The sequence below is a fragment of the Chrysemys picta genome, chromosome 12, assembly GCF_011386835.1.
Source record: "Chrysemys picta bellii isolate R12L10 chromosome 12, ASM1138683v2, whole genome shotgun sequence".
Lineage (NCBI taxonomy): Eukaryota > Metazoa > Chordata > Testudines > Emydidae > Chrysemys > Chrysemys picta.
Genome location: NC_088802.1, coordinates 21674676 through 21701368, shown reverse-complemented (window position 1 = coordinate 21701368; position 26693 = coordinate 21674676). Strand labels below are relative to the sequence as shown.

At 48.9% G+C, this 26693-nt stretch overlaps 2 protein-coding genes across 2 annotated transcripts; both read left to right on the top strand.

Moving 5' to 3' along the window:
- The first annotated feature begins 321 nt into the window (after positions 1-321).
- On the top strand, positions 322-1762 carry LOC112061016 (olfactory receptor 14A16-like). The gene has a single exon (XM_024113414.2). The coding sequence runs from the start codon at positions 322-324 to the stop codon at positions 1234-1236; it is 915 nt and encodes a 304-aa protein (XP_023969182.2). The 3' UTR covers positions 1237-1762.
- A 14567-nt stretch (positions 1763-16329) lies between these two features.
- LOC135974746 (uncharacterized) lies at positions 16330-19064 on the top strand. The gene is made up of 2 exons (XM_065563264.1): positions 16330-17296; positions 18291-19064. Exons 1-2 carry the CDS (start codon positions 16717-16719, stop codon positions 18764-18766), a joined length of 1056 nt encoding a protein of 351 aa, XP_065419336.1. The 5' UTR covers positions 16330-16716; the 3' UTR covers positions 18767-19064.
- The last annotated feature ends 7629 nt before the right edge of the window (positions 19065-26693 follow it).

Here is a 26693-nt window from a genome sequence, read left to right as displayed (position 1 = left end):
TAAACAAATACCTCAAAAGCTGTTGTACCTAATTTTCCTCTCCATCACCCTGGTGTAAATTAGGAGTCACTGCACTAGAGTCCATTGAGCTGATTCTACTTTCTCTCACCCCAGTGTAAATCAGGAATAACTACGTTGGAGTCAGTGGAACTGTTTTCCCCATCCTTGTTCCGATATTACACCAATCTTCACAAGCTAAGGGTCTGACTCAAGGAAATTAAGGTGGTTTTCACAAAAAGGAGAGTTATTTTACTGATCTAATCCTGGCCCTTGCTCTTGTCCCTCCCTCTGCAACCATCACACAATATCCTGAGAAAGGAAATGTCCAACCGAACCACCATGTTCCTTCTCCTGGGATTCTCTGATGTTCGGGAGCTGCAGATTTTGCACTTTGTGGGGTTTCTAGTGATCTACCTGGCAGCCCTGGTGGGGAATCTTCTTATCTTCATGGCCATAGCCTTTGACCACCACCTTCACACTCCCATGTACTTCTTCCTGATGAATCTGTCCATCCTAGACCTTGGCTCCATCTCTGTCACTGTCCCCAAATCCATGGCCAACTCCCTCATGAACACCAGATCCATTTCCTATGCTGGATGTGTTGCCCAAGTCTTTTTCCTCCTCTTCTTGGTGGGAGCAGATTTTTCCCTTCTCACCATCATGGCATACGACCGATATATCGCAATCTGCAAACCACTGCACTATGAGACAATAATGAAGAGCAGAACTTGTGTTGAAATGGCAACCTGTGCCTGGATCAGTGGGCTTCTCTACGCTGTGCTACACACCGGGAACACGTTTGCATTGACCTTCTGTGGCAGCAACATGGTGGATCAGTTCTTCTGTCAAATCCCCCAGCTACTGAAGCTCACCTGCTCTGACTCTTATCTGAGTGAAGTTAGGGTTCTTGCATTTAGTGTGTGTTTAGTCTTAGGCTGCTTTGTTTTTATCATTGTGTCGTATGTTCAGATCTTCAAATCAGTGCTCAGAATCCCCTCTGAGCAGGGACGGCATAAAGCCCTATCCACCTGCCTTCCTCACCTCACTGTGGTCTCCTTGTTTGTTTGCACTGGCATTTTTGCCTATCTGAAACCCACCTCCAGCTCCCCATCTCCTCTGGATCTTGTGGTGGCTGTTCTCTATTCCGTATTGCCACCAATCATGAATCCAGTTATCTACAGCATGAGGAACAAGGAGATGAAAGCTGCCCTGAGGAGACTGACTGGGTGTAGGTAATTCACCAACAATTAATTTTCTGTATTTCTTTAATTAAAGTTTGCTTACTTAGTATCTGTTCATTAATGTCAGTTATTTCCGTGACCACACAGCTTGCACACAAACAGGTCTGATTCTAATCTCAGTTGCACCGATGCAAATCCAGATTAACTCTGCTGCTGTCACTGCTGCTGGGGTGATTTACACCAGTAGAAAATCTGGTCCAGTTGTGGAGTTAAATGGGTGTAAATTGTGTGCACGAGATGAATGAGACTTTCATTCTGTGCCAAAACAATACCTGTTACACTGCTTGACCACTAGCACCTGTTCCATGGCCACTGAAAACATTGATGTGAGTTGTCTTGCTTGTGTGTATGAATCAGGAGTGGCTTCACTGGAACCAAAGGAGGCAGACTCATGTAAGACTGCGGTAGGTGAGAGAAAATGTTTGTGGTAGATCCTCAGCTCATCCGTGTAGTTCCATGGAATCTGGTGGCCCGAAAGCAATTTTCAGCATTTCCGGGTTAACATGCTGCACAAACCCAACAACCGCCCCCCCCCCCCTCACTCACACACCCAATTCTCTGGGATGATCACTTCACCCCTCCCCCCCACCGCGTGGCTAACAGCGGGGAACATTTCTGTTCAGCCGAGCAGAAACGGGCACCTCTGAATGTCCCCTTAATAAAATCACCCCATTTCAACCAGGTGACCGTGAATAATATCACTCTCCTGAGGATAACAAAGAGAGATAATGAATGGATGTTGTCTGCAGGCCAGCAAACACCGGGACCATACGCTGTCATGCTTTGTTATGCAATGATTCCAGACTACGTGCTACTGGGCTGGCATGGTAAAGTGTCCTACCATGGCGGACAGGATAAGGCAGCCCTCCCAGAAACCTTTTGCAAAGGCTTTGGGAGTATATGAAGAAGAGCTTTCTGGAGATGTCCCTGGAGGATTTCCACTCCATCCCCATACATTTTAACAGACTTTTCCAATAGCTGTACTGGCTGCGATTGCCAGGGCAAATTAATCACTAATCATTAAACATACTTGCTTTTAAACCATGTGTAATATTTACAAAGGTACTCTCACCAGAGGTCCCTTGTGTGCCCTCAGGGTCTGGGAGCACACCTTGGGTGAATTTGGGTGTTACTGGTTCCAGGTTCAGGGTGATAAACATATCCTGGCTGTTGGGGAAACCGGTTTCTCCGCTTCCTTGCTATGAGCTATCTTCATTGTCTTCATCATCATCTTCCTCGTACCCCGAACCCGCTTCCCTGTTGCGTTTTTCTCCATTGACAGAGTCAAAGCACACGGTTGGGGTAGTGGTGGCTGCACTCCCTAGCATCGCATGCAGCTCCGCGTAGAAGCGGCATGTTCGTGGCTCTGCCTCGGACCTTCTGTTTGCCTTTCTGGCTTTTTGGTAGGCTTGCCTTAGCTCCTTCATTTTCACGCGGCACTGCTGCGTGTCCCTGTTATGGCCTCTGTCCTTCATGGCCTTTGAGACCTTTTCTAATATTTTGCCATTTTGTTTATTGCTATGGAGTTCAGCTAGCACTGATTCGTCTCCCCATATGGCGAGCAGATCCCGTACCACCCGTTCGGTCCATGATGGAGCTCTTTTGTGATCCTGGGACTCCATTTTGGTTACCTGTGCTGATAAGCTCTGCATGGTCACCTGTGCTCTCCACGCTGGGCAAATAGGAAATGAAATTCAAAAGTTCGTGGGGTTTTTCCTGTCTACCTGGTCAGTGCATCTGAGTTGAGAGTGCAGTCATAGTGAAACACTGTGGGATAGCTCCCGGAGGCCAATAACGTCGAATTCCGTCCACACTACTCCAAGTCCGACCCGCAAAGGCCGATTTTAGCGCTAATCCCCTCATCGGAGGTGGAGTAAAGAAACCGGTTTAAAGGGCCCTTCAAGTCAAAAAAAAAAAAAAAAAGGGCTTTGTCGTGTGGACGTGTCCAGGCTTAATTCGATTTAATGCTGCAGAAGTCAACCTAAACTCGTAGTGTAGGCCTAAGCTTTGACAGTCTAGGAATTAGGCTGCCTGTGCCTTTAAGACCTCAGGCCCAGGAACCCGCCCTCTGCTCCAGGGCTGACATGCAGCTTCCTATCAGCAGAATGAAAAAAGCCTCTGCACCCCCCCACCCCTATATTAGCAAACACAGAGGGTGCCTCATCCCACGGGGTCACTGTTCCCCCCTCTCCCCCTCCCTAAATGGGGGTTTTGTCCCCACACGGGGTCTGGCAGCATCTCCCCCCAGGCTTAACCCCGGCTCCTACCCCCCACCACCGATATTTCCCCTCCAGCCCCTCTTCTGCCACTACCTACAGTAGATTGATCCCCCCGGCCAGTAAATTTCTGCCCGCTGCTCAGACCCTGACAGCCCCCTGCTGCGATTTGCCCCCCTTAATCCTTTTAAACCCCTCCAAAGAGGAGGCAGCAAATCCTATATAGAAGTAAGGGCAGAGAGAGGGCAGTGGCTACAGTGAAGGTTCAGGTGAGCATGCTCAGTACACCCAAAGTAGGGAATTGGGAGCGAGAGCTGTTTGCGTCGTCAGTGAAACAGGAATTGAATACAGCCTGCTGGTGCTGTGTCTCTGCTCTAGAGAGCAAGGTACAGCCACCAGGCGTTTGTGCGGTAGGAAGTATGAACTGAGCCCAGTTTTAGAACTAATACAAAATCAGCAACTTCCCAACTAGAGTCCGGAAAGAGCATAAGTTTTTTTCCTCTTTGTCTCTGCAAAGTTGCTCTTCGCTCTGCTGATTTCCTTTAGTCTCATCTCCTGGGTTTTCAAACACAAGAACTGCACAAAGAATGCTCCAGTAGGCCTCTGCACTGATGTGAGTTTGGACATTAGAAAACAGCGAGTACATGCTGTGCTCAGGGAATTTCCTCACCGATGCATCAGCACAAAAGGATTTTTTGTTCTAATACCTCCTGTAAGGCCCACATTTTTGACAACATTTCCTCCCTAGATCTGTTTCCTAGTGACCAAGTTCTTGCACATGTATCACAAAGTGCAGATTTTGTAGCAGCTGGTTATAATGAAAGATTGTATGTGCTTTGTGGAAAGCATGTTTAAAAACCCTACGTAGATTTTATATTGAGAAAAATACTATAAAATGCACATAAAATAAATGGGACTAAATATGGAGGGATAATTACATACCAGAAAGTAACAAGACACTGGGCCAAGTTCTCCAATCAAAAATACACAAATGTCTCAATGAGGTTACACTAGAACTGAGGGCAGGGTCAGTTTTGGGGGTAGGCAATCAGGGCAGACACCCTGGGAGCCAACTTATAAGAGGCAAAGCATTGCTCATGGGGTTGGTCTCATTTTTGCTCTGCTGATGGGCTGGCATCCTCTCTCTCCCTCCCTTTCACTGCTCCTGGGAGGTGATAAAAATCTTCCACCTGACCAGTCAAAGAGCTAGGGCTATTTAGATGGAGGGCAAAATTTGGCATATTGGGGAAAATAATAGAAATGAAGTTTTTTCCCCAATGAGCCAAATTTTGCCCTCAGTCATGCTAGTGCATAGTGAAAATAATAACAATAAGTACACCTCTACCCCGATATAACGCTGTCCTCGGGAGTCAAATAAAACTTACTGCGTTATAGGTGAAACTGTGTTATATCGAACTTGCTTTGATCCACCGGATTGCGCAGCCCCGCCCCCCTGGAGCGCTGCTTTACCGTGGTATATCCGAATTAGTGTTATATCAGGTCACGTTATATCGGGGTAGAGGTGCAATAAAAGTTTTAGGTCTTGCTCAATATAGATTCTTCTACCTAACAATCTCAAAGCATGTGACTGCCCATGCATTAGTTAAGCCTCACAACCCAGCTGCAAGAAGAGTATTTTACTTAGGAGAAAATTGAGATTTAACAAGATTGAGTGACTCACCCAACATCATACAGGAAGTCTGCTGCAAGGCCAGGAACAGAATCCAGATTGCCTGTGCCTATAAACCCCATGCCATCCTTCCGAAGAAAGAGAGTGATCAAAATTTTCCCCCCAAATATACTCATAATCCCTCAAAAACAATGAAGAAAAAGTGATAGTGCCTCCCAGATTATTCCTCTGTAAACTCTGGAAATGGATGTCAAACATCTGAGCACATACCATTAAGAACAGTGTCCAGTCACTCTTTCATTTTAATACTGTTAAGCTTCTAGTGATGTTGCCTGAAACTAAACTATGTACCCTGCACCAAAACAGGGTGACCAGATGTCCTGATTTTAAAGGGACAGTCCTGATTGTTGGGTCTTTTTCTCACATAGGCACCTATTACCCCCCCACTTTCTGTTCCGATTTTTGACATTTGCTATCTGGTCAGTCTATACCAAAATAAGAGTCCCATAATTAAAATAAAGGTTCCAATTTAGAGGGCTCTTATAATATCTCCTGGCAAGTATTTCCACTTGCACCCTACTGGATGCCAAACATCTGAAGTGCTACTATAAGTGCTGGGCTAAATGTCACAATGATTAATTAGTACTTTATTCCAGAAGCACCCACACAATAAGACAAAGTCTCTGGCAATTAAAACAGATCTTTGAAAGAGTGGGAAAAAAAATTCCCATCTATTTCTCACAGTAATCTCACAGAGTGGTGTGGTCACTACCAACAACTTTTCAGGGTGGATTTGATTTAAATCACTAGTCAGGAAGACTCCATTTAATCATGGATTTCTACATAAAAGTGCATTCTTGATGGTTGTTATAACCTTAATACATAGTCTTCACAACTCAGATAGTTTGGTTTCATTTTTAGAAGGTACTGTGACAGACCCAGACCAGTGGAGTACAGGAGTCTGGTCCTATTGGGATCCAGGAATTGGGTGGGCAAAGCCCGCCCACTGCTAAAGGATCCCCACCCCCAGCCTAAGGGGGGGTCCACAGCACCTGGAGACCAAAAAATTATTAGGGACAACTAATAAAAGAACAGGGACAGGAGTAAGGTCAAAGGGTCAAACGAAGCGAACCAGACGGGGACACCGAGCAGAGAACCTTGGACAGCACCCATTGCTCCTCGAAGGCGACAAGGGAGCCAGCGAATGCCGCCGAGAGGAACTCTGCCCGGATACGTGAACGAACAAAGGATCTGAAATAGGCTCCACAGTCACAGGACACTCCATCGGCCAACCTCCTCTCCCTGGTTTTATAGATGGCTTTTTTAGCCAGAGCCAAGAGGAAGTTGACCAGAAGGTCCCGTGACTTTGTGGGGTGACGTACTCCTCGCCCGAAGCTGACCGGTTCGGTCAGGGTCCAGTTGAGCCTGACCAAACACTCTGCGGAGGCGTACAGCACCTGGAGAAAACCCACAAACTGGGGCCCGAAGCCAAACGCTTGCAGAGTGCCCAGGAGATACCCGTGGTCCACCCTGTCGAACGCCTTCTCCTGATCCAGGGACAGGAGGGTGAACGACAGACCATCCCTACACCCGAGTTCCAAGAGGTCCCGGACCGGATACAAGTTGTCGAAGATGGTGCGGTCTGGGACGGTGTAGGTCTGGTCTGGGTGGATCACGTCCACCAACACGGACCCTAGCAGCAGCGAGATGGCCTTCGCTACGATTTTATAGTCCGTGCTGGGGAGCGAGATGGGACGCCAATTCCGTAAATTGCGGAGGTCCCCCTTCTTCGGCAATAAGGTCAGCACGGCTCGCCTGCACGAAAGAGGGAGGACCCCACCCTGCAAGGACTCGGCCCAGACAGTGACAAGGTCCGGGCCGAGGACGTCCCAAAACACGCGGTAGAACTCCACGGTCAGCCCGTCCATGCCCGGAGATTTATTGGTGGGAATGCGGCGGAGGGCTTCCGAGAACTCGGCCAGAGTGAGAGGCAGCTCCAGCCGGTCTCGGTCGCCCACGCTGACCGTCGGGAGTTCATCCCCCAGAGCATTCTGCAAGCGTTAGGATCGGTCGGATCTGGGGAGAAAAGGCCTGCGTAGAAGGCCCTGGCCCTCCCGCACATTTCCGCCGGATCCGTGAGGGGGGTGCCATCGTCTCCTAGAAGGCAGGTGACGTGCTTTTTAGCCCCCCTCTTTTTCTCCAGGGCGTAGAAGAAGTGGGAACCGCGATCCATCTCGCGAAGGAGGCGGATGCGGGATCGAACAAAGGCACCTCGGGCCCGATGGTCCTTGAGGGTCCGCAGCTCTTCCCGCTTCTCCCGGCACGCTCCGCAGAGGGATGGATCACCGGGGCTGGCGGCCAGACGCCTCTCCAGCTCTAAGACCTCCCGTTCCAACTGCCCTATCGCCGCATCCCTCCGTCGGCTGGCGCCCCGGGTGTAGTTACGGCAGAAGAGCCGGGCGCGCACCTTCCCCAGGTCCCACCACCATTGCGCCGAGGGAAAGGCATGCCACTGCCCTCGCCAGGCTAGCCAGAACTCCCGGAAGGACGCCACGAAGCCCACATCCTCCAACAAACTATTATTAAAGTGCCAATAGGCCGGCCCCGGCCTCTCCGCGCAGAGAGAGGCTGTCACGGTGGCTAGATGGTGATCTGAAAAAGGGGCCAGCTGGACGCTGGAGGAGTGGGCCCGGGAAAGATGGAAGCGTGACATATAGATACGGTCCAACCGGGAGTGGTACGACCGATGGACCTCCACCCGGACAAAAGTGAATGTCGAAACGTCATCCGGGTGGTGGTCGCGCCAGACGTCCACCAGGGAGTGATGTTCGATGATCTCCCGGAGGACGTCCACGGCAGCCTGGTGCTGCTCGGTCCCCGAGCGGTCCCGTTCCTCAAGGGCGGCGTTAAAGTCCCCGCCCAGGACCAGGCACTCGCGAGGATCCAAGGTGCCGAGGAAGGCTGACGCCTGCTGATAAAAACACAACCTCTCCGGGCCCAATGTCGGGGCGTAAACGTTGACGAGATTAACTACAAGCCCCTCCATGCGGACCCGGAGGTGCAGCAGGCGGCCCGGCTCAGCCTCGGTGACCCCCAGCACCTCGGGCCGTAGGTCGGGGGAGAACAGGGTCGCCACTCCAGCCGTACGAACTGTGAGGTGGCTAAAATAGACCCTGTCCCCCCACTCCAGCCTCCAGCTAGCTTCAGCGGCCGGATCCGTATGGGTTTCCTGCAGGAAAATCACAGGTTACCCCCCCTACCAAAGGAAGGAGAGCACCTGGCTCCTGCGGAGACCCATCCTACAGCCCCGGGTGTTTAATGTTGCGAAGATGATCGGTGCCATGAGGAGGGCTGGGGGGGGATCCCCGCTAGCAGAGACACCCACGGCCTCCATCGGGCCGCGCAACAATCCGTGACCTACCCCATAAGCGATTAAGGAGTCACGGAAGAGGCGGACCCGTTGGTAGGCCGCGGCGGCCTGCCTCCCGGTCCTCTTACCCTCCCCCATGAGGGCCCTCGCGGCCCGGAGGATCTGATGGAAATCCCCCCATCGCTGGAGTGGAAGCTGTACCTTGTTGCAGGAGCCACGGACGTCCTCAAGGAAGTCCCGTAGCTCCTCTCTCAGTGTATGGGGGGGTGGGGTTATCGATCTATGGCTATCCCCCAGCGGGGCCCCTGTCACAGCCCCGTGGCCCAGCGAGACAGGCAAGCAGGGGGCAGACCCTCGACAAGGCGTCCGATGGGCTGGCGCCACAATGGCCCGCCTCAGACCCTGACTCAATGGCGGGCGGCGGAGGGAAAACAGCAGCCCCTGGTGGGTCGGGACAGGGAAAAACAAAGGCCGCTCCTTGGGGGTCATCCTCTGGGATATGAAAGGAGATGGCCTCAGGGTTGGCAATAGCATCATGGGAAGTGGAGAGGAAAGGGATGGGGTCGGTGACAGGGGCTGGGTCGGAGTCAGGAATAGGGACAGGGGAAGGGGCGATAGTGGGATCGGGGGCCTCAGCAGCCAGGCCACTGGGTGGGGGGGTGGCACCCCACAAAGGGGCTCAGGAATTTGCAGGGAGGGAGGTGGGCCCTCAGCGATGCCAGACTCGTGTTCCAAGGCAGATGGTAAGGCCACGGCATCTGTAGGTGGAGAATCAACGATGGGGCCCCTACCCAGAAAGGAGGTCGGCTGTCCCTCAGCCATGAGGGAGTCCCCTGGCGACTCGGGTCCCGGTTGCGCAGCACTGGCCGTCGCCTCAAGAGGTTCGGCGGCCGCTAGCAGGGTGCCATCTGCAGCTGGGATGGTGGAAGAGTCCAGGGGCTCCTCGGAGGCGGGAGTGGAAGCAGTGGGTAAGGGGATGGAATAAAGGGAAAGGGGGGCCGAGGCGAGGTCACTCAGATCGAGGCCCGCTGGCAGAGGGTCGTCCTCCCTCTGGATAACCGGGGTCAGACCCAGGGCCTCGATCTCCTCATAAATGGAAGGGAGATCACCTTCCACCACCCCAGGGCTCTCCCCTCCTGCACCCGAAGCGACGCTCGCCTTGGTGCGTGCAGGGGCTTCAGATTGTAAGGGGGCAAGAGGGGCTCCATCAGGGATTTCCATAAGAAGGGACACCGGAGGAGGGGTAGTGATTTCCTCCGATGCTGCCACGTCTTCCCTAGCCGGCAATGGTGGACAAAACCCACCCGGGGGCAAAGCGGAAGGCTCAGCATCGGTTCCCCCCTTCCTGGTCTTCCGGGGGGCTACCGCATCAGATGGAAGGAGCGGAGCTCGAGCCTTCCGCTTGCCCCGCTTCCCCTGCACTAAGGACCAGCCCTCCATGGCATCATCCGGGGGCTGGCTAACAGGAGTTGGGTCAGGGAGCAAGAGCGAAGGCTTAGGGACTCGGGGAGGCAATGGTGGGGCAGCATGTAGGAGGGAGGATTCTCTCTGGGGCATGCCCTCTTCTATGCCCGGCAATATCCCTACCTCACCCTCCTCCACAGGCCCCGCCACATCGCAGGCGGCAGAGGCGGGGCCCTCTCACTCATCTGGGCGCACTGGGGGAGATACCCCTTGGGCCCGAGCGGGAGCATTGGTGGGCCGGAAAGGAGGAGGGGCGGCTTCGGGCGCCGGGCAGCTAGGGGCGCCGGCGATGACGGTGCCGGCGCCCTGCCGGGGCTCGGGGGTCCCGGATGTCCCTCCATGCTGGGCCAAAGGGCAGTCCCTCCGGACGTGTCCCATTGCCCGGCAGAGGTAGCACCGGGCCTCCCCCGTTGAATAATGTACCCGGTAGCGGGCCCCCTGGTAGGGGACCAAGAAGGACCCCTCGAGCGCCTCACCGTCACGTGCCGCCGGCGGCAGTTGTAACTGTACCTGCCGGCGGAACGAGAGGACGTGACGGAGGGCGGGGTCTTTGCAGCCCAATGGGAGAGGGCTGACCACAGAGATCGGCCTCCCCAGGGTAGAGAGGGCGGATAACAAGGCGGCATTTGGAAGGAAGGGAGGGACAGAAGTCAGGACCAGTCGGGCGCCCAGGTCTTTTAGCGGCTCCAGGGGGACATACACGTCCCCCACCAACAGGCCTTTCTCCACTGCCTCCTAGGCGGCAGCCTCCGATGCTAGGAAGAAGACGACCTTTCCGTACATCTTGGAGGCCGCCACAATGGCTGTGGGCCCCACCACCCTCACCAACACCCACAGGTAGGTCTCCACATGGGGCGAGGTGGGTACCAGGAGGCAACGGACACCATGCTTCCTGGTCAAGGTGGGGAAGGGGCCCCGGCCGCTATAGATGGTAGCAGAGGCGGTGGTTGGGGGAGATGACGTAGCGGCAGGTGGGGGGGCCGCCGCCACCTGGGCGTATGCCCTGGGAGCTGGGGGTGGGACACCCATAGAGGTGGTAAAGGGAACAGCAGGGAGGGATGCCACAGCCTGTTTCGGGCCGCGGCAGTGGGGGCACCCCCTGCCACGGAGGGCCTGGCTTTTTTAGCGGGGCCTTTACCCTTCTTCGTGCCCTGGCCCTTCCTGCCGGCTGGGGGGACTCCCCCAGAGTCAGAGGGGGCGAGGGACGTGGCAGCAGCGGAGGTCACCTCGTTACCCACCACTGCCGGCGCTCCAGCAGGGGTGGTAGTAGGTGGCTCGGCAGCGGTGGTTGAGGTAGAGGCTAGGGGGGAAGATGGTGGGGCGGGTGGAGGAGGGGTAGCAGGGTTTGCCCGAGGGGTCTCACTCTCCTCATCCCCTGCCATAATGGAGGACGGGGGGAGAGCAAACACTGGAGGGGGGGGTAGGGAAAGGGGAAGCAGGTCGACCACTCCTCCCCGCTAGGCGGTAGGCAGGGGAGGAGGGCGCCAAAAAAGGGGGGGTGGATGGGGGGGGCTATCAAGGGCTAGGGATCAGTCACCGACTCAGGAAAGGTTTCCGGCTCCTCTTGTTGCACCAAGGAAGGGAGGAGATAACAGTATTGGGGGGGGGGTGCAGTGAAATAGAATCAAACTAAAATGGGGAGGGGCACAAGCGCATAGGAGGGGACATGGGCGCACGAGGGGAGGGGTTAATCAGGGCAAGGGGACCGCAGGGGGAAGGGAGCAACCAGGTGGGAAATGGGGCAGAGAAACCACGGGGTTAGCTTCGAAAGCTGGGGCGGGTCAAACAAAGGCTGTAGAGTGATAGGGTGGGGCAGACAAACAAACTGGAGCTAGCGAGGGGCTGGGGCAAGGGGAAGGGGCAAAAGGCAAATGGGTAGGCAGCAGGGACAAAGCTGGGGGTTGTTGCAGGGGGGAAAGGGTCAGTCCAAAAGGGGGGCACGTGCACCCACGTGCGCTTGCAACAGAAAAGAAAGTCCTTGCAAGCTGGCTGCTGCGTCAGGCCCAATGGTGGCAATAGGGTGTAGCAAGCCTTGGGGTGCAGCTGAAATCCCAGAGGCAGGAGCTCAAGGCAGATGGTGAATAGCCAGTGGGGGTGGTGGAGGGGGCAACGATGATGGTGGTGGTGGGGGGGATGGTGGGGGGGGGACACAGATGGACCAGGGGGTGGGCTCCACGCCACACCCCCTGTGTCTCCACAAACACAGTCTAGATCCCCACCACAAGAGCACAGTTCAAAAGTTAGTCAGTCTGGGAGGGCCCCCTACATGGTGGTCTGTAGAATTCCTACACGCTCCCCCACTGGCAGATGGTCCTCTTCTTCTCCTCAGGGCTCCAGCAGCTCCCCAGCAGCGAATGCAGCAGCTCCAGGCGGCAGTCTGGTGGCCAGCAGGAAGGACCCTTCTCAGGTGGAGATGGTGGTGGCATCCCCAGCCGCAGGAGCAATGGTTGGGGTCTCTCCCTCCCCTCCTTTGGGGAGTGGGCCAGCAGCCCCCCCCCCAAGGGGCTGTAGCTCGAGCAGCAGCACCCAAGGGTGTGGGTGGGTCTAGCAGCCAGCCAGCCAGCAAGCAGGTAGCAGAGAAAGAGGAGGAGCAGCCCCCTCCCTCAGGGCAGAGGGCTACAGGAGAGTGATTCCCAGGTCAGACAGGGTTTCTGTTCCCTGAGTGACCAGAGCAGGGGCTGCACTAGGGTAATCAGGAACCTGCTAGAACCAGTCAAGGCAGGCAGGCTAATTAGGACACCGGGAGCCAATTAAGAAGAAGCTGCTAGAATCAATTAAGGCAGGCTAATCAGGGCACCTGGGTTTTAAAAGGAGCTCACTTCAGTTTGTGGTGGTAGTGTGAGGAGCTGGGAGCAAGAAGCTGAGAATGTGTTACTGGAGGACTGAGGAGCACAACCGTTATCAGACACCAGGAGGAAGGTTCTGCGGTGAGAATAAGGAAGATGTTTGGAGGAGGCCATGGGGAAGTAGCCTAGGAAGTTGTAGCTGTCATGCAGTGGTTACAGGAGGCACTATAGACAGCTGCAGTCCACAGGGCCTTGGGCTGGAACCTGGAGTAGAGGATGGGCCTGGGTTCCCCCCAAAACTCCCAATTGACTTGGACTGTGGGTTCTTCCAGAGGGGAAGGTCTCTGGGCTGTTCCCCCAACCCACATGGTGAATGTCTGAGGCAAGAAAATCTGCCAATAAGTGCAGGACCCACCAAGATAGAGGAGGAACTTTGTCACAGTACACACTACATTTTGAAGTGATTTATTTTGAAAACTTTTCAGATTCATTTTACAGCTATATCAGAAAATGAATGATTGGTTATTTCATTTACCAAAAGCAGATTGATTGAAGCAGATATTTATGAAGTCATTGTGAAGTGAACTATTGCCAATTCAACAGGTTAATCATTAATATTTGGAGGATTTTTTGCCATGCTGTATTAGGAGGAGAATATCACCAGACAGACATTTAAATTGTTTTATTTAACTAAAACAATAACATTACGTATTCTGGATTTTTTTTTACTCAACAGCAAACCTAATATTTTAACAAAACAAGCATATAAATTTTTCAATTTAGTTAAACATTCAAGTTCTTTAAAATCAGGTTTGTTTTTGTTAAAATTGTTTTTAACTAAAATAGTTAAATGAAATATTTTTAAAAAAACCACAAAAATAAAATCTACTGTGTAAGCCAGGTCAACATGAGAAACTTAAACTATTGGCTTGTGCAGCTAACTCAGTGGTCTTCACCTTCATTTTCCTGTTTGTTCATTATCTAGAAAAGAAAAACAAGCTTTCCTGCTTTTTCAGGTCCCAAACGATTTCTCAGTTTGGAATGAATTAGTTCAAAGGAAGAAAATATTCTTTCTACACCGGCAGAAGAAACTACTGCTGTTAAAAGTGAGATTATCACTTCAACAGTCTCTTAATCCAAGTGCTTAAGTGATTTCCACCAGTTAACTGGTGTGACTTTCTTTAAAACGTCATCAGCAAACACCTATTTCTTGAATAGTTCATCCTTAGTTCTGAAGTTTATTATAGTTGGTATTATGGAGGGATGATTGCTGGATGTCCATGTCATAGCCAATTCCTCTTCTTCAGCAGTTAAGGTTTGACCCTGGTACCAAGTATTGAGAATATTTGCAAGAAAATGAGCTGGAGGTAGTGCTTGTCTCATTTGTTTTTTTAATGCTTGTAATTTAACTCTGTCATTGCATATTTCTCTTTTTAAGATCTCACTCAGTTCTTTCCAAATTTCAACAGCATCAATAATAAAACAGCTATTTCCCTGCATTTTGTTCAAGGCTACAAAAATAGGATTAAGGTACTCAGCATGTGTTCAACATTTCTCTTAAGCCCAATGTTAAGAACTTTGGCTGTGACAGTGCCATCTATTTTTTTCACAATTTTGTTCACAAACTCATCAGATTAGGTCAGTTCTTGATATAGTGCTCAAAACAGTCCACTACTGAGTTCCATCGCACATCTTTTGGGAGAGTTAGCTTGATTCCTCCCACTTTTTTCAGAGCAGCTGCTGCAAAGTGGTTGTTACGGAAGTATTTTGCAGTTTCAACAACATTAGCCTTTATTTCTGGAACACTGAAGTCTTTGGCTAGGAGGTGCATCAAATGAGCACTGCAACCATATGTTGTTAGCTTGGGACTTTCTTCATTCTCTTCTAAATTTCTTCTCATCTTGGATACATTCACAGCATTGTCTGTGACCAAGCTGCGTACTAGACATTTGAATTTTTTTTCATAGTTTGTTATAGCTTTTACTGTTACTTCTTGTAAGTATTCTGCTATGTGTGCATTTCCTGATGTATCAATTGTTTGTGTAGGGAAAACATTCCCTTCTTCTGTTGTCACACAAGCACATACAACAGGATCATTGTGGACATTGCTCCACCCATCAAGACTCAGGTTAACAATTTTACCCTCTAGACCTTTTGCACACTGCTCAATTTCTCTCTCATATGCTTTATCCAGCAATTTGCTTGCGACATCTGCTCTGTTGGGTGAACTGTATCCTGGTCTTAATGACTGAACCATGTTAATGAAGTGTGGATTCTCAGTCATACGGAAAGGAGAATTTGTTGCATAAACAAACCAGGTAATTTTTTCATCAATTATCTCTTTTTGTAATCTGCTAGTTCTTATGACTTATCTATGGTTGTTTCTGGATGATGGAGTTTTTTTTTTTCTCTTTTTGCTACAGGTGATATACTGTGGCTATGTGACATACATGATCTGACAGAAACACTATTATGGGCAGATAATTTTGAAACATCAGAAAATGATGGTGAGCTTGAAGCTGGATAGTCTTGAGAATCCCGAATGTTGAGGATGGATTCTCCTAAACAAAATAAGTCAATGCAGTTATTGAATTATTATTATCCTACTGCTCATTTAGTATTATTCATTGCATTCACTGACACTCAGCACTACTTTAAAGGTGAAATTGTAAAAGGAAGAGCTGCTTATTTCAGCAATTTATTTTTTTTATCACAACTGCATCTAAAATGATAGTAACATAGAGTAACAACTATATTTTCCCCTCAAACATGAGAATTTAGGAATAGTCCAGAAGGAAGACAGGCAGTCCTTAAGAAAGAAGTATGAAATAAAAAAAGTTTACCAACCTGAAGCGCCTGCATGTTCAGATGTTATACCAATAAAATAAAAACCAGCAGGATCTTATTAAAGGGGATAAGGCAAAATGCCACGTTTATTGTGAATACAGAAAGAATCCGAGTAAGCAATCAGTTATAGCTAGAACATCTCATTCCCTCACACACAAGTTCTTCAATGTTGTTGTAGTTACCAGCCTAGGAGTTGCTCGTGCCAAGTCACTGGCCAGGTGGCCTGGACACGAGGGTGGAGCAGGGCCATGTCAGATGCGCATCCGATGCGCCTGGAGGTTGGTTTGCAGAATCAGACCCAAAGTCTTCAGTCTTCAGGGTCTGTTTTTATAGAGATTTATCCTCATACAAGTTTATAGCGTTTGCTTTGTCATGCTGTTCTCATGTTTCAAGTGATAATCAATCACTGTTCTCACGTTTGAGGGGATAGTCAATCACGCAGATGGCACAGCAATGACAAAATAACAGTATGTTGTTATCTTGTTCCTCGGCTTTTCGGTCCCCCTGTCCCTGGGGCAAGCATGCCCTCAGGGTTATCGGGCTGTTTTGTCTACTGTATTCTTCAGCCAAACAGTCTTATTTTAAGGCTGGCACCTCAACCTTTAATCTTTCAGTCCTCATTCAATCATACAGACGTACACTCACACTCCAAAATAAATGCTGTCACATCTGCATTTTATCACCTACCCATCCTTTAACATAACCATTCTAAAATCAGTGGGACGTGGCAGACTTCAATAAGTCTATTCATCCCACTTGTTATATCTAAGGCCTGGTCTACACTAGGCGTTTATGTCGAAGTTAGCGCCGTTACATCGAATTAACCCTGCACCCGTCCACACTGCGATGCTATTTAGTTCGACATAGAGGTCTCTTTAATTCAACTTCTGTACTCCTCCCCGACGAGGGGAGTAGCGCCAAATTCGACATGGCCATGTCGAATTAGGCTAGGTGTGGATGGAAATCGACGCTAATAGCTCCGGGAGCTATCCCACAGTGCACCACTCTGTTGACGCTCTGGACAGCAGTGCGAGCTCGGATGCTCTGACCAGCCACACAGGAAAAGCCCCGGGAAAATTTGAATTGGAATTCCTTTTCCTGTCTGGCCAGTTTGAATCTCATTTCCTGTCTGGACATCGTGGCGAGCACAGCAGCACTGGCAATGATGCAGAGCTCTCCAGCAGTGATGGCCGTGCAGTCTGTGAATAGAAAGAGGGCCCCAGCATGGACTGATCGGGAAGTCTTGGATCTCATCGCTGTGTGGGGCGATGAGTCCGTGCTTTCCGAGCTGCGATCCAAAAGACGGAATGCAAAGATCTACGAGAAGATCTCTAAAGACATGGCAGAGAGAGGATACAGCCGGGATGCAACGCAGTGCCGCGTGAAAATCAAGGAGCTGAGACAAGGCTACCAGAAGACCAAAGAGGCAAACGGACGCTCCGGATCCCATCCCCAGACATCCCGTTTCTACGAGGCACTGCATTCCATCCTCGGTGCGGCCGCCACCACTACCCCACCAGTGACCGTGGACTCTGAGGATGGGGTAGTGTCCACGGCCGGTTCCTCAGACATGTTAGGGGACGTGGAAGATGAGGAAGGAGATGAGGAGGGCGAGGCAGTCGGCAGCGCTCACAACGCTGATTTCCCCGACAGCCAGGATCTCTTCATCACCCTTACAGAGATCCCCTACCAAGCGTCCCCAGCCGTTACCCCGGACACAGAATCTGGTGAAGGATCAGCCAGTAAGTGTTGTAAACATCTAAACATTTATTTTTAACAAAACAGGAATATTAACAATTAAAAGAATGGGTTGTTCATGATTAGTGTGCCCTATGCGCTTAACGGTTTAGTCATGGGCAGTGCAAGTTTTGAACAAAAATCTAGCAATGTCCGGTTTTCAGTGATTGTCCTGCACAAGCCGCTCTACTGTTTATTCCCTGCTACTGCAGCTACAGTAAAATGCGGTCTATATGTCCGGGGATAGAGCAGTAGTCCTCCTGGGATATCTCCACGAAGCTCTCCTGGAGGTAACTTGAAAGCCGTTCCATGAGGTTCCTGGGGAGAGTGGCCTTATTGGGTCCTCCGAAGTACGAGACGTTGCCGCGCCACGAGACTATCACGTACTCAGGAATCATTGCTCTGCATAGCAGGGCGGCATACGGCCCTGGTCTTTGGAGGCTTTCCCGGAGCATTCTCTGTCTGTCGCTCTCAGAGATCCTCATCAGGGTGATGTCGCCCATGGTGACCTGCTTTTAATTAGGTAGGGGAATGTTAGTGTTGGGACTGCTTTCCCATTCCTTGACAGAACTGTAACCGCTGGTTTTTAGCCACGCGGTGGAGGCGGGAGAGGGGCAGCTGAAAGGGATCGTTCCCGGGGACAGCCGCGAGGGGGTGGGACAGGGGCAGAGTTCCCGCTTGCCGGATTGCTGGCTGCAGGAACTGAGATAGCTTTAAATGTGAAATGAGGGCAGTGGTAATCTAAAAGTTTTAAACTGCCACAAGTGTACGGCTTACCATGTCTGCCTGCAACAGAAATTCCGTTGTGCTGCCCCGCTTCTCAAATGTGCTGTGCAAGACCCCAGGCACTGAATGCGAAGGCCGAAAATTCGACCTTGTGCTGAGTGCGCATGTGATAGGTGCTGTGCATGGTCTTGTTCACAGAGAAAGACTATGTTCTTTGTTCACAACTACATTTTTCTTTCTGAGGAATTCACTCCCTTTTTCCCATTTCCACAGCCCCATCTGCGACTGTCTCACAACCTAGCCTGGAATCACACTCCCAGAGGCTAGCACGGATTAGGCGTAGGAAGAGGAGGACACGGGAGGACATGTTCTCTGAGCTTATGTCCTGTTCCCAAGCCCAGGCAGCACAGCAGACCCAGTGGCGGGAGAACTTGACCCGAATGCACCAAGCCAACATGGATCGGGAGGAGAGGTGGCGGCAGGAAGACCAGCAGGCGACTCAAACGCTGCTTGGACTACTGAGGGAGCAAACGGACACGCTCCGGCGCCTTGTGGATGTTCTGCAGGAACGGAGGCAGGAGGACAGAGCCCCGCTGCAGTCCATCTCTTACCACCCTCCCCTGCCACCAAGTCCCATACCCACCTCACCCAAAGTGCAAAGAAGGAGAGGCAGCAGAGTCCCTGCTAAGTCTCACTCCACCCCTGCAGAGAGCTCTAGTAGCAGAAGGCTCTCATTTCCCAAAATTTGAAAAGTTCTTTCCTTCCCGCCTGACACAAGCCCCCGTCCAAGTTTCACCTCCCAATGCCATGTGTAGTTGATAATAAAAAATACGTTTCTGTAAACTACTGTTTCAATCATGTTCTTTTGGAGGAGGATGGGAAAGGGGGTTGGTAATTGGACAGGACAGTCACCTTTGGCAGGGTACATAGTCGGGGGCAGGCACAGCAGCAGGGCACATACACAGTGCAGTGATGCAGTGACTAGTTACCCTGGTTAGTCTGGGAGGTTGTTTTCATGTTATGTGGTGGGGGGTGGGTTGCTCTGTGACTTTGTGGCAGGGGAGGGCAGTTACAGATCTTAAGCGGCGGTCCTTAGGCAGGATCACAGAGCCACACAGCAGGGGATCTGTAACCGTCCTCCCCCTGCCACAAAGTCACATAGACCCCCCCATACACACAGTCCCGATCAGGAGGGGTGACAGGCTCCGTTGAAACAACCATCCCACCGCAGCGGAGCCTGTCAATCCTTGAGTTTAGAAGCTGCATTCGCGTCACTACACTACACCCGCTCCGCACCACAGTCTGCGTCCCAGTTTTAAAAAATTCCCGCGAAAACAGTATTAAAGAAAACGGTGTGCTTTAACAAAGTAGAACTATTTTTATTTCGCAACGTGTGTTGGAAGGGGGGTGAAGGGGGTATGTAACTGGATAGGATAGTCAACATTACCTGGGTAAAGAAACGGGGGCAGGTTTAGCTTCTCAGTACACAAACTTTAAAGTCACAGGTTACCCTGCTCACTGAGGAACTTTGCTTTCAAAGCTTCCCGGATGCACAGCGCTTCCCGCTGGTCTCTTCTAATCGCCCGGCTGTCTGGCTGTGAGTAATCAGCAGCCAGGCTATTTTCCTCAACCTCCCACCCCGCCATAAAGGTCTCCCCCTTGCTCTCACAGAGATTGTGGAGCACACAGCAAGCTGCTATAACAATGGGGATATTGGTTTCGCTGAGATCACAGCGAGTCAGTAAGCTTCTCCATCTCCCCTTGAGATGGCCAAAAGCACACTCCACCACCATTCTGCACTTGCTCAGCCGGTAGTTGAAGAGTTCTTTTTCAGTGTCCAGGGCGCCAGTATAGGGCTTCATGAGCCAGGGCATTAGCGGGTAGGCTGGGTCCCCGAGGATGACTATAGGCATCTCCACATCCCCAACAGTTATTTTGTGGTCCGGGAAGTAAATACCTTGTTGCAGCCGTCTAAACAGACCAGAGTTCCTGAAAACACGAGCGTCATGAACCTTGCCCGGCCATCCCATGTAGATGTTGGTAAAACGTCCCCTGTGGTCCACCAGTGCTTGCAGCACCATGGAAAAGTAGCCCTTTCGGTTAATGTACTGGGTGGCCTGCTGGTCCGGTGCCAGGATAGGGATGTGAGTTCCATCTATGGCCCCACCGCAGTTTGGGAATCCCATCGCTGCGAAGCCATCTATGATCGCCTCCACGTTTCCCAGGGTCACTACCTTTGACAGCAGTACATCAACGATTGCCTTGGCTACTTGCATCACAACAACCCCCATGGTAGATTTGCCCACCCCAAACTGGTTCGCGACTGACCGGTAGCTGTCTGGCGTTGCAAGCTTCCACAGAGCTATGGCCACTCGCTTCTGTACACTCAGTGCAGCTCGCAACCGGGTGTCACTGCGCTTCAGGGCAGGGGACAGCAACTCACAAAGTTCAAGGAAAGTTCCCTTCCGCATGCGAAAGTTTCGCAGCCACTGGGATTCATCCCAGACCTGCAGCACTATGCGGTCCCACCACTCAGTGCTTGTCTCCCGTGCCCAGAATCGCCGTTCCACGGCATCAACATGACCCATTGCCACCGCGATGTCCTCGGCGCTGGGTCCCCTGCTTTCTGACAGGTCCGTGCTACTCTCAGACTTCAGGACATCACCGCGGTGCCGTAGCCTCCTCGCCTGACTTTTCTGCATCTGCCTCAGGGAAAGGTGTATGATAAGCTGCGAGGCGTTGAGAGCGGCCACAACTGCAGCGATGGTCGCAGCGTGCTCCATGCTCGCAGTGCTGTGGCGTCCGCGCTGTCAATGACTGGAAAAGTGCGCGAATTGATTTCCCGCCGGCGCTTTCAGGGAGGGAGGGCAGGAGTGATGGACGGATGACGACAGTTACCCAAAAGCACCCTCGACACATTTTGTTACCCAGAAGGCATTGCCGGCTACACCCAGAATTCCAATGGGCAGAGGGGACTGCGGGAACTGTGGGATAGCTGACCACAGTGCACCGCTTCGAATGTCGACGCTTTCACCATTAGTGTGGACGCACAAAGTCGAATTACTGTCCTTAGTGTGGACACACACGTTCGAATTTGCAATATCGATTACAAAAATTCGATGCAAGTAAAATCGAACTACTCTCGTAGTGTAGACAAGGCCTAAAAGGAAAAGAACAAGACAAGCATGCAAGGGCTGGGGGGGGGGGTTCACACATCTTATTCCAGAGTTCAGGAAAACAAAGTTGTACCAGCCATAAAGGACAGGTGTTATCTTGTTACTTTTAGAACAAACTCTTTTTCTCTGGATGTTTTTCTACAAATAGCACAGACCTTGCAAACTGGCAGGCCTGTTTCAATTAGCACAAACTCAGCAGGTTGAGAGAGCAGGCTGAGACACATATTTCTTTCTAATGGTCGGGCCAAATTCGGGGTCTGTTGTGGAAGCATTCTTTCTTACATTTTCCACAACATAAATGTATTATTACTTTAATCCAACACAGACATGTTCCTTTAATCATCTTCAACGCAGCTTCCTCCTGAGAAGGAACACTTCTCATGATGTTGTTTCATTCGGGAAACCAGGCCTTGCATTTCTTTGTTGCACTGTTTGCACTTTGCATGCATGCCTGTCTTACCCACAGGTAGAGGAACTTCATTAAAATATTCCCAAACTGGGTCTCTTTTACGGGCTGCTGCCATTATAGGTTTTCCCTTCTAGTGAGAGAATGGTATGGTAGACCTCAAATCAATGAAGGCTACACTCAGAAAGACCTCAAGACTTCTGGAATATGCTGCTCAGACAGCTTCACTTTTGTTTCTACTGCCTGTCCCTCCCTTCTCACATTTATCTCCAGACTTCTTCTCCTTGTCCAGATCTATTCCGCCCCCAACAATCTTCTATTCAATAACTTTTTGAAACTTTGCACTTCAGAGAGAGGTAAGGGATTGACTCGGTGTACACAAATTTGCAGAGGTACAGTAGGGTCTGTTATTTATGTATTTATTTAAAAACATTTTTGCTGTTAACAAGCATGTTCTCTCTGGAGACACAAATTCACAGTTTGAGAACTGCAAAACTAAGCATCTCTGATGGTATCTTCTAGACTGAGCACTGAGTCCCATTGGCTAGATAGAAAGATTAACCTAAATAATCTATACAGAAGCCCCTGGAACCCCATAAGATTGGGTCCCTAATCCATGAACTATTGGAACTCATTTACAAAACTTTTCTTAAACATTACATGAATATATTGTCTCATAGTACGGATTTAGAATTCCATGATGAGATATCCTTGAGCTAGAATGTATCTTTAGATTGTTTTTTTTTAAAATCTGTTTTTATTTAAATCGGATTTTTTGAGGGGAAAACCTTCGATTTTTATCCACCCTGAGCCTTCTTAATACAGAAAAACAAATACTTACATAAAGATTAAACTTCCCCCACTCTTCCCCCAAAAGAAACCCCAGCCATTTCCCTCATATGCTGCCCCTTCATCGCTCAGCTAGAAGCATCAAAATATTTTCTATGCAGGAAGCCTTCATCCACCCTCTTCTATTCCTGAATAAAGGAACTGGAAATATGAAGCAAGGAAAACCAAAGAAATAAAAATGCCTCAAGCAGGTAATTCCCTTCAGACCAGATGGATTTTTTTATCTAACAAGTTCTGTACAGAGTGAGCATTTTAGTTAGATAACAAGAATAAAGGAAATAAGGAATTTGTCCCAAGCTAAAAATAGCTAATAAAGTATGCCATCCATTTAAACCCACTTAGCTTCAGAAAGAAGGCAGCAGCAGAAGCACAGTAAATATGCAAGAGAAAACATCATGTTTTCCCAGTAGATCAGTGCAAGGATAGTTTTGTCTGAGATGATGAGGGTGCCTGAATTTCCCAAAAGTAATATCCAATGATTATGAAGCACCCTATGTATAGTGCCTTCCTCAGATGGAAGGCACTATATAAGTACTAAGTATTATTAATCCCATTTTTAACATTTTACCATCATAGACTCTGTTTGACATGTTCTTGCCAGCAGCGCTTTCAACCTCCATCTCTACTGGGATGGTTACCAGGAAGTTCCTTCAAAGTCTACCCATTTCTGGGATTCTTTATTACGTTGAAACTGAAGTGTAGTTTAGTAACATAGGAAATACTTCCAAGATTTTATGGGTGTAATAAAAGATGAATTACAAGCTACTAAAACACATTATAGAATCCTAAAAAAGCCTGTCTCTCTTCTTTACTTTTCTGAATCTGGAAAACAATGATGAAAAAGTGATGCAGAGTTTAAATTCTGCTGCAGTGGTAAAGGATCCAGGTCAGATTCTACTGCAATCTCCTGAGATGATTTTTTTTTTTAAATACAACTTCCTACACAGCTAGGTTTATTGAATAGAATATGAATTCCAAGATTTAGTGCCTGTGATTGTCTCATTCTATCAGTCTCTTGTCACTTAGAAAAGAGCAAGGGAAAGGGGAGGAAACTTTAGAAAAGTTTGACAGTGAAGAGTTGACAGTTTTTCCCGCCTTCCACAGAGCTTCAAAATTACATTTTTCAGAGAAACAGTATCAATATACAGTGCTCTGAAAATGGTGTAGAATGTGGTAAAACTGAGCATAGGAAAAGAATGACCATTACTACAGATTTGTACCAACACAATGCTTTAACTGAGTCTTTTTAGCAAGGAGAAAGGTCAGTTCTTCAGCCCTGCCATTAAAAACCAAACAAAAAAGGGTTATCTGAAGTCCCAATGCTAAATAAAAATACAGAGCTTCTTGTGAGTGTTATAACTTTGTAACTGTCTCAGAACTAAAGCACAGTACAGAGAAGAGTTGTAACAGTTCACACTTAGGAGAACGGACTTTTGAAGCTGTTCCGCTTTGTATAAATACATAAATAGAGATTGGGCTAGAGAAAATGAGAGAGAGAGAGGGGCTCTAGAGCCTGGGGGTTAGAGCACTAATCTGAGAGATGGGAGACCCAAGGTTCAGTCCACGTTCTCCAATGACTAATTATTTATCCAAAAAGTGGAACAGCTTCAACAGGAAAGACTGCAGGGCACCCACACAGGAATATCCCAGAGCCCATTTGTTATGGCAGTCTCCTGAGAGGTGGGAAAACACCTGTTCAAATCCTCTCTTCCCCCACATAAGGCAGGGGGGAAATTGAACCTGGGTCTCCCCCATCCCAGGTGATACTCTAACCAATGGGCTGAAAGTTATAAGGGAAGCACCACCGCCCTGTCATTGCTTTTGAATGGACCCCAACACTGAACCAGGCCCTGCAGGCAAAAGGGGTGGGGGAACATCTAAGAGCCCACTGAGGGTAGGCATGAAAGAGGTATCCTGAGGCCTAGAGTGAGGTGTTGTGTGCATGACCAAAGGCAGAAACTTAAACACTTTACAACAACAAAATTTAGGTGCAGAGAGTTCACAAGCCTACAGGTTTATGCAGCAGCCCAGTGGGGGTCTTGTGGATTGCAGTGGCACCTAAATTTGGAGCTTAAGTAACTAAACCCCTTTGTGGGTACCTTTAAATATGATTTAAAAAAATCAGAAAACTAACTGGGATTATGATGGATCTTGGTCTGAAATACAGACTTAGTTCATGTTAGGCTTGATGGGTAGGTCCTGTGGTAGAAAAATAAGAAGTGTGTGTCAGGGGTTAAAGGCAGGGCATGGCTAGGAGGGGTAGCCCCGGAGCTCATTGTACTGTGGAAATTCTGTCCATCACTCAGGACAGGCTGCTGTAAATTAGACCAACACTCTGAGACACCTCATTCAGGCCAGGGGCCATTTTGGCTTCCAGTGCAGTCAGAAATCAGGAAGGTGAAGGTGGCCTGAAGCCACATTTGTCCTCACTCCTCTCCAGCACTGAGAGTTTTGTGCTGCACTCCACAAGCCCCAGCATATAATTCTTCCCTGTACACGTGCCTGCTTGACTCAGTACAAACCCAATATTTCTGATAACTGAAAGGGAACAATGCATTGTGTGGCCTAATATAATTCACTTAGAGTTCAGGTATTGTATCTTTTTTAGTTACTATTTGCATAACCTGATATTAAATGTATCTGCAATAAAAACAATGCTGCTTTCAAAATGGGTGTTTTCTCTGGATAAACAGTTGCCTATAACAATGTAATACTTTTACTCTTTTTACCTTTGTACCAAACAGTGAGAGGAGGAGCCAGCTGTGAAAGACAGCGTTGCTGACTTTGCTGCTTACCAAGATTATTAGGAGGAGAGGGGGAAGGACAGACGGACATGTCTTCAGAGACAGCCCAAAGTAAAGTTCAGGCATCTTTACAGCAACAAAACAAACAGGTACATTGGAGTTGCTTCCCCTTTCTGTTGAGTGCTATCTTTAGCCAACGACTGGCATTTTTGTATTCTTACTATCAAATAGAATCCAGGTGAACAGTTCTCTGAATAGAGGGACTTATACATATAAGTGATGAGGAGGAGGGGCTTGCCAGTATTCCTCTGTAGAGTTCCTGCTGATCCATTAGCAAATATTAATAGATTTCTGGTCTCCAGGTCAGGTGTCTGCTTCCACTACACTCATGGCAGCTTTCTTAGGTGTATCTGGCTGTTTAGGGCAAGGTTTCAGTCCTTTAGGAGATACTGGTCATATATAAAGCTTTTACATTTTCCCAAGAAAGATGGCCTCATTTCAGAAGGCCTTTTTGTGAGATTTTCTTTGATACAAGCAAGATTCTGGGAGGCATTTATTCACAACCAAATGAAAATGCAGAAACTAGCAATACAGTATTTTACAAAGTCAGTGGGGTTGCACAGGTGTAACTGAGGGCAGCCTTTAGTCTCATGTTTAAGTTTAGTTTAATACAGACTGACAAAAACAATAAAATAAATCTTATGGCTTAAACTCCACCCTAAAATGGCTACAGGTCTGCCCATGCTTCCCTTCTATACCTGGAATATGCAGCATTTATGGTGTAAGATATTAAATGACAATGTCCAGTCCTGTAGACTATAGGTAGTTTAATTATAGCATCGCAGCTTTCACTTTGTACTTCCTGAAATAGCTCTTAATTTTTAGCATGATATTTTTCTACAGAATTAAATATATAAAATACGAAAAAACAAAGCCTGCATTTGGTTAAAATGTCTCCTAATGTTGATAACAGATCTAGTCCATGTCATTAAGTGTGTTTAAGGACTTCTACCCCTTCTGCTGTGCTGAGATTTTGCTTTTCATATTTCAATCCAAAGTAAATTTTTACACAAGTTAGAAATGTCTAAAAAACTAGGTTTATAATGTGTATTGATGCTATATAACTGTAGGTAATATAAATAGAGTTTATAGTATCCCATACAATATTAAAAATAGAGCACATTTGGTTTTAGAATCATAAGTTCTTGCACAATTTTCTATATATACAGTAACTCCTTGCTTAATGTTGTAGCATTTTTCAGGAACATAACATTGTTTTGCTTAAAGTAGTTAAGCAAATCCAATTTCTCCATAAGAATTAATGTAATTAGGGGGAGGTTAGGTTCCAGGGAAATTTTTTTGGCCAGGCAAAAGATATATAAAATAAATACACACACACACACACAAAGATATATATATATATATATATATAACAAACACACACACACACACACACAGTATAAATTGTGGTGGGATATTTCCCAGGGAATGCTTTGCTGCT